Source organism: Poromitra crassiceps (assembly GCF_964638095.1).
Source record: "Poromitra crassiceps genome assembly, contig: HAP1_SCAFFOLD_1765, whole genome shotgun sequence".
Classification (NCBI taxonomy): domain Eukaryota; kingdom Metazoa; phylum Chordata; class Actinopteri; order Beryciformes; family Melamphaidae; genus Poromitra; species Poromitra crassiceps.
The window spans coordinates 15,001-23,634 of record NW_028150650.1 but is presented as its reverse complement, the minus strand read 5'-3'; the positions used below and the strand labels follow the sequence as shown (position 1 = coordinate 23,634).

The following is an 8,634-nucleotide window of genomic DNA, read 5'->3' as shown; positions in this document are numbered from 1 at the left end:
GTACTTACAGTCAACGATGAGTTTGGTGCCTCCACCAAAAGTGTATCACAGTGATACAAACTCCTTAAGAGGCCGTACAAAAACCTCCTGCACTTGAAACAAGCTGCTCTCCAATATAAAACTCTGCTTTGCCATAAAGGTTCTGCTAAATTATCCAGAAAAGTCTTTATCTGTAGTGAAACTAAGATTTGCATGATCATTTACATCCAAGATGTTAATTTTCCACAGAGGAGATGGTGTATCAATAGAAATTATATAAATGAATCCATTTAATTTCTGAGTGCTGTCCATAAAGGTAATAATGACTGATACAGTTCATCGTGTTATTGATCAGAGTAAGCTTTATTAGCAATCAATCATCAACATGGCAGTTATCAAGCACACTCACATCTAGCAACTTAACACACACTACCAAGCTGTTTTATCCAATACAATAGCAGTGTAATTCTCTATTGCACAAAGCTTTATCTGACTCTAACATTAAATCTGTGTAGATGAGAGTAACAGGTGTTGTTGTCCCTCCTCCTGTCCTGCAGCTTCCTCCAGCCCCCCTAGCCCTCACACTGGCTCCTGTGGAGGGACTGGGTCTGGGTGTGGTCATGATGGAGCACCCTGCAGGAGTACAGCTCTCCTTCCATCCAGCGGTCCTGGCTCAGGGTCAGGGTGCTGCTGCTCCTGTAGCGTCCACTCTCCTCCTCCTCTGAGCTGGTCAGGACCCCCTCTATCACCTCTGTACTGTCCACCTCCCAGCTCACCACGGCTCCCTGAGGAGAGTAGCCAGTCAGCAGGCAGACCAGTGTGGCCGAGCCCCCAGAGAGCTCCTCAGAGGAGGGGGGAAGCAGAGAGACTGAGGGCCTGACCATGGGGCCAGCTACTGTAGAGGGAGAGCAGAGAGACACATGAGATTCACTGTTGCTGTACAACACACAGCTGGACAGGTGGCAGTTATGCTGAATGACAGTTTAACACTGAAGTATGTTGGCTGTATTCAAGTTAGTTTAACACTAATCCATCACACAATATTGATTATTAGAGAAAATAAAATTCCCCTTTTTTCAATATAAGTAATTTAACCTATGGAAATTTTCAAATTCAGCAATATAAAATTAGCAATTTAAATTACTGTTGTGCATTTCTTTAGAGACACATCGACTGTAAATTGAACAGAAGTAATTCCAATTTACAGACTGTTATTAAAAAAAATCAGATGACATGAATAAAATTATTCAAAATTTCATAGCAATTTGACTAAAATATGTTCACAATTGGCAGCGTTATCAGCAACTTTTCAAATATGTTAAATGGTTGGTTGCTATCATAATAGCAAAATTGTCTCTAATCTTCAATGACAATTAACAAAGAAATAATAAAATTTTAAAGTTATCTCGTACAGCAGTATTTTTTCCTGTCACTAACCATGGCAATTAGTAGTATTATTTTCTTCCCTAATCTGTTAAACCTCCCCATGCACTGAAGGTAAATCTTTTCTTCAAGTAAAGTTGTTCTAATTTTTAAATGGAAGAGTCTTTTCAAAATTAAAAATGATGTATGCTAACATCAAGGGCAAATTTTACTTTTCTTATCTTAGCTATATAGAACAGTAATATTATATTCCTGAGAAACAGTTTTGCATTTCATCAGTTTCAGCAATTATATCTTAAAAGCCATTTTCACAGATCATAGAAAATTGAGACTTACTGTTTAGGATGAGTTTGGTTCCTCCACCAAACGTGTACCACAGTGATTGAAGCTGGTTAAGACGCCGTACAAAAACCTCCTTCACACAACAGTGAGCACACAACACCCATATGTGACAAACAAACATGTACAGCCCAACACTGATAAAGATACTGTGAGTGCAGCAGCAGAGACCACCAGCAGCCCAGGCTCCTGCGCATTACAATACCAGATTAATATGATTAAGATTATGCAACAAAATACTACAAAAGGTTGTGTTATTAACTTACTGCATCAACATTAGACTATCCGTGTGAAAACATTCAAATAATATAAAGGTATATATAAATTATTCTGACATAATGTAAATGTAAAGCACGTAGGGGTGTCACAATATATCGTCCCACGAAATTTCGCGATAGTAAAACGTCACGATATGTATCGTTGAGATGAAATCTCATATCGCAAAAAAAAAAAAAAAAAAATCTTCAAAAAATAGACTAAGAAACGTCTTTGTTTGTTGAAGTTCAATGTGTGGAAAGTAGTTCAGTTGAACAAGTCTCTGAAGAGACACATGAGAAGTTATACAGGAGAGAAACCATTCAATTGAGTTTCTGGCAAAACTGTTTACTTGACAGGAAAAACTGAAGATGCATAAAAAATAGATTAAGAAAAGTCTTGTTGTTTGAGTTTGAAGAAAAACTGAAGATGCATAATGAGAATTTATACTGCGGAGAAACCTTTTAGTTCAAAGTAAATCTAAGTGACGGTGTAACTCATTCTATTTCAAGATAAGCCTTATCTCCAATCTCATGTTTTTTCTAGTTGTTATTGTAATAACAATTTCCCACAACAGCATGTTTTGTATTTGTGCATTTCAAATAAAATACTACTTTTCCAGTCATATATTGTCATTATTCAAGTTTAAAAAAATATTGTTAAAATCGTATCGTATCGTATCGTTATCGTGAACCCAGTATCGTGATACGTATCGTATCGTGAACTGAGTGTATCGTGACACCCCTAAAAGCACGGCATGCCAGTGAAAGTAATGTACTGCATATTTAGATCTATTGTAAAACCTGTAAAAACTGATATTCATTTTCCAAAATATTAGAGGACACAGATTAATATTCTTTTCACTCTTCAATGGGGAATTGTGAGTGAGTGAAAGCCTGGTGACAGCTCCTGAACAGAAAATGTTTTTTTAGTCTGGTTGTTGGGGCATATATTATATGGACCCTCAGCATTTGCTAGATGTTACAGGAACAAGCAAACAGTGTCTGCATGCCTTCTGAAAGCAGCGGCTCATCTAGCTTTCCTCCTCCCAGAACTGTTTCCAGGTCTGGGAGTAGAGCTTCGATGATAATGCTGGGCTGTCTTCTGTACCTGCTGCTGGTCTTTCTGGCCAACAACAGTGCAGCTGGTGTAACACTGTTGTAGCTACTACGTAAGGGTTAATGCCCGACGAGGTGTACATTATCACTTTTTAAGGGACGACGCGGAGGCGTGAACCGTCCGAGGCGAAGCCGAGGATGGTTTGCCTCCGCGAAGTCCCTTAAAAAGTGATAATGTACACCTCGAAGGGCATTAACCCGCTTATACCATGGTCACTTGCCAACAAAACAATAAGACCAGTCATTTATATTTCCATGTGTAATAAATAAAGCAATCTAAATGGCTAAATGTCTGTTATTCATACTGTAAATCAGTCTTCCACGAAATAAAATAGTCCCTCCCACCTCCACCAATCTCCGTTTTAAAGCCGACTCAAACGTTAACTTTATCACAGGAATGCAGGTTTAACGATGTTTTGCGTTCTACATTAAATTAAGACATTACCGTTTGGCTGCTTGCTTTATTTTGTATGATAGATACGTATTGGCCAAGTATATTAACATTTAAGAGCGAAGAGTTTCAGGAAGTGAAAAGTGCAGCGGGGGCTCGCACTCATACTCGCACTGCATGCATCTCTCTCTCTCTCTCTCTCTCTCTCTCTCTCTCTCTCTCTCTCTCTCTCTCTCTCTCTCTCTCTCTCTCTCTCTCTCTCTCTCTCAAAGGGCTCGCCCCCGCTCGTGCACGAGCCGAGGGAAATATCCTCTTTGTCGCCGAGAAGAGCCTGGTGACGCGAGGTTAAAAATCTCCGAAACGAAAATCAAAATTGTAAATAAGAGTTATTTTTGATAAACTGAGCACACAGGGGTGATTTAAATACTTACTTTGACCGAGTCAAATTTTTTCTCAACATCCAAAATTGTCATATTAACCCTTAACGGGGGTATAGAGCTCAAACTGCTCTCCTGATAACACTGATGAAACTATGGCGCATTGATATGAACGGTGAACAGACCATTTAGCTAGGTGTCCATTATCACTGTACAATATCACTTTTTAATGGACACCTTGCAGCCAATCAGAATCGAGTATTCACCCAGACCATGGTATAAATGGTAATAATGCTTGCTTTCTGTGGTGCAACAGTAGAAGATAACCAAAAGCTGCTGGGGGAAGCGAGCTCTGTTCAGTGTGATATGGACACATGGACAAGGATGGAGTACTGTAAAAAGGACAGGCTAATAGTTGCAATGACAGAGAAACAGCAGAGAAAAACACAGGAAGGGATGTGCTCTCACTCTCCTCCACCTCACCTCTCCCTCTTCTGTTTCACAGGAACAGGTGTGTGTTTGCCTACCATGTATTTTGCATGAATGTTATGCATCACTGCTCCTCTGAGTTTAAATGCTTATATCACAGCAAGTCTGAACTGTTTCCATGCACTCTCACCTAAAACTGCAGGATGATGTTGCCAATCGCTCTGCTTGTCATGTTGGTTTTCCTGAGTCAGGGTGAGCATTTTTGAACATAACTAATATTGTTCCGATATTTCTATGTGGTGCAATTCCTATCCATCTACTTGCCCTTTACTTAAAAATCTGCTTTCTATTTCTCTCTTCTCCCTATACACTGCTGTGCTGTACTGACTCATATTCACTTATTTCTTTCAGAGTCTTCTGCCAACAAATTTCTGACTCAGTCTGACAAATCCAAGTCTGTTAGTCTTGGAGGGATTGTGTCCATTAGCGCCACAGGGAGTTCAGATATTGCTGCTGATCTCAGCTGGTACCTTCAGAAACCTGGAGAGCCTCCTAAACTTCTTATATACCAAGTATCAACTCTCAACTCAGGAACTCCATCTAGATTCAGTGGCAGTAGATCTGGTTCTCACTACACTCTAACCATCAATGGTGTTCAGGCTGACGATATTGGAGATTACCACTGTCTTGGTGATCATGGTAGAGGAGTGTTCACACAGTGATTTGGAGCCATACAAAAACCTCCTTCAGATTGCTTGCATTGAAAACAGCTCGCTGCAGGTGCTGAGGCTTATGGAAGAGACTGTGATGTGGAGACCATGGTCCACTGAACACAGCACTCTGGCCCTGCACACATGTCATCAAGCAGAACCACAGTGACTCGAAATAATACTGAAACCTGCTGGAAGACATTTTTCAACAGGCAGTTTTAAACTCACATCCCCAGAGAAACTCAACTGTTTAATGAATGGGTTGGTGAGGCTTTACCTCTCCTAGAATATTGCAACAGATGGTCAACAATTTTATAACTTAATAAAGAAAAGTTCACACAAAGTAATGAAAATCGAATGCTTTCTAGGTGCTATATACATAAATGACAATAACAAAAACACATTTGTTCCTCAACATTTCAACAATATAATTATTGCACATCCAAAAATGTACTACAGTATTCGATATTTGCAAAAGTCATGAGTAAAAGGTTTATCAACACACCGGATAAGCATCCCTTGTGCTATTAAAAAGAGTAGAAACCTGACTTGAACTTTGCCATCAAGTGAGCTGGTAGGAGCAGGATATTGGGAAGATCAAGTGAGAGATGCCTCAGAATGAATAACAAACACAGAGATGGACTTGTTATAATACAATTCTTTATTTGGTAACCCTTTATTTTACAGGTACCCTAGTTACATATGAACTACTTGTAATTACACATGAACACCAAATGTAATTACACAGTAATTACCAATAGTTATAAATGAAGTTCATATGTAGTTACATTGTAACAGACCTGTAAAATGGAGTGAGTCTGTTCAACTGTAGTTCATATGTAGTTACATTGTAACAGACCTGTAAAATGGAGTGAGTCTGTTCAACTGTAGTTCATATGTAGTTACATTGTAACAGACCTGTAAAATAGAGTGAGTCTATTCAACTGTAGTTCATATGTAGTTACATTGTAACAGACCTGTAAAATGGAGTGAGTCTGTTCAACTGTAGTTCATATGGTACAAGGTCCGTTACCATGTAACTACATATGAACTACAGTTGAATAGACTCACTCCATTTTACAGGTCCGTTACCATGTAACTACATATGAACTACAGTTGAACAGACTCACTCCATTTCACAAGGTCTGTTACAATGTAAGTGCATATGAACTACAGTTGAACAGACTCACTCCATTTTACAGGTCTGTTACAATGTAACTACATATGAACTTCATTTATAACTATTGGTAATTACTGTGTAATTACATTTGGTGTTCATGTGTAATTACAAATAGTTCATATGTAACTAGGGTACCTGTAAAATAAAGGGTTACCCTTTATTTTAGTTATGGTAATGAATTTCTGCCACAATTTTGATACAACTTTATTTTGGAATGAAACACCTCAAATACAGTTCAGTTTGACAAAAATCCAATTGAAACCAAATGTAAGGATGCTGTAGAAAGTTACAAAATGAAAAACCTGAGTCAAGTCATCTTCATCACAGAAGAACATTTCTAGACACTTTGCCAAAGCTCTAATGAGAGCAGCGGTCAGGGTCCAGGGTTTGAGTGACAGGCGTCTGGCCATTCAGGCCAGCCTCACAGCTCACTGAGCCCGCCTTCCTCCACTGGTCTGCAGGGAGGCTCAGGGTGCTGCTCCAGCTGTAGCGGCCGTCCCTCCCCAGGACCTCCAGGCTGTGTGACACCCCTGAGGGGCTGTTGCTGCCCCCCACCCTCCAGCCCAGCCTCCAGGCTGAGGGGAAGCCCCCGCTGGCCACACACACCGTCCTGCTGCAGCTCCACTCTGGAGGGGGGAGGAGGGTCAGGGTGGGCCGCACCACACACACTGGAGGAGAGAGAGGAGAGGGGAGGAGAGAGGTGAAGAGAAGAGGAGAGGATGCACTCATAAGTCACTCAGAATTACACAATGAGTTAAATGACTAAAATCTAAATGATGACCAATAATGACATCTCGATCTGTTCATATCCGACAATCCATCCCTATCTGCTGCAATGACTTTTGTATCAGAAATGTAAATGTTTGTTGGCTTCAACAGTTAAAACAGCTTCTTCCCTGTCTGTTTCACTTCCTTTTCACCAGCTAATGAACCATGAAGAAATGTTACAAGCTATTCACCTTATGTTGCCCCGCCCACTTGACCCAGTTTAAGTTTAAGTTTAAAACGATAAATGTATTTTAAAGGCATCCACAGAAAATATAAATGCCAATTTGTTTTTGGGAAACTTTAAAGCTAAAAGTGAATTTCTGAAATCATAATTAAACTGGAATTGTACCTTTTTTACTTGGTTGGCAATGCTCATTAAATAAATACTCCTTGAAAATAAATGTATTAGAAAATACATGTTATAGCAGATGTCTAACTTTAATTATGTACAAGATTGAAGAGACATTGATTTCATCAGAATCTCTTTTCAACCTGTGCTCAACCTTCAACTGAAAAATAGCAAATAATGAATGTGAACAAAGTGCAAACAGTAAATTTTTATAATTTGATTTCTTCTCCAAAATGTACTCATATAGTATGTGTCATATAAAGTAGAAATCTCTGGTACTTACAGTCAACGATGAGTTTGGTGCCTCCACCAAAAGTGTATCACAGTGATACAAACTCCTTAAGAGGCCGTACAAAAACCTCCTGCACTTGAAACAAGCTGCTGTCCAATATAAAACTCTGCTTTGCCATAAAGGTTCTGCTAAATTATCCAGAAAAGTCTTTATCTGTAGTGAAACTAAGATTTGCATGATCATTTACATCCAAGATGTTAATTTTCCACAGAGGAGATGGTGTATCAATAGAAACTATATAAATGAATCCATTTAATTTCTGAGTGCTGTCCATAAAGGTAATAATGACTGATACAGTTCATCGTGTTATTGATCAGAGTAAGCTTTATTAGCAATCAATCATCAACATGGCAGTTATCAAGCACACTCACATCTAGCAACTTAACACACACTACCAAGCTGTTTTATCCAATACAATAGCAGTATAGTGCAGCTTCCTCCAGTCCCCCTAGCCCTCACACTGGCTCCTGTGGAGGGACTGGGTCTGGGTGTGGTCATGATGGAGCACCCTGCAGGAGTACAGCTCTCCTTCCATCCAGTGGTCCTGGCTCAGGGTCAGGGTGCTGCTGCTGCTGTAGCGTCCACTCTCCTCCTCCTCCTCTGAGCTGGTCAGGACCCCCTCTATCACCTCTGTACTGTCCACCTCCCAGCTCACCACGGCTCCCTGAGGAGAGTAGCCGGTCAGCAGGCAGACCAGTGTGGCCGAGCCCCCAGAGAGCTGCTCAAATATATGAAAACTATCTTACATTTTAGATTATATAACTGTTAAAGGCTTTGAACGGTTAAGTGAGGAAAAGTCTTGGAATGATTTTTCACAAATACATTGGACACACCCAAATATTTCCATGATTACCCGATGTTTCCTGTCTCACTCCTTCATCCTATTAAAATCTGGTTCATGATTTCATGATTTAGGTTCACTTCATATGCATGATTTAGGTATTTTTAAGCATAAACGTGTGTGTGTGTGTGTGTGTGTGTGTGTGTGTGTGTGTGTGTGTGTGTGTGTGTGTGTGTGTGTGTGTGTGTGTGTGTGTGTGTGTGTGTGTGATCCATTTGTTGAT

General features: G+C 39.9%; 1 protein-coding gene across 1 annotated transcript; it reads right to left on the bottom strand.

Moving 5' to 3' along the window:
• Positions 1-408: 408 nt before the first annotated feature.
• On the bottom strand, positions 409-8,105 carry LOC310772031 (immunoglobulin lambda-like polypeptide 1; the record flags this gene model as incomplete). Its single annotated transcript, XM_083664504.1, has 4 exons — positions 409-874; positions 1,699-1,777; positions 6,594-6,829; positions 8,030-8,105. The coding sequence occupies 4 exons, from the start codon at positions 8,103-8,105 to the stop codon at positions 552-554; spliced, it is 714 nt and encodes a 237-aa protein (XP_083520630.1). The 3' UTR covers positions 409-551.
• Positions 8,106-8,634: the final 529 nt, after the last annotated feature.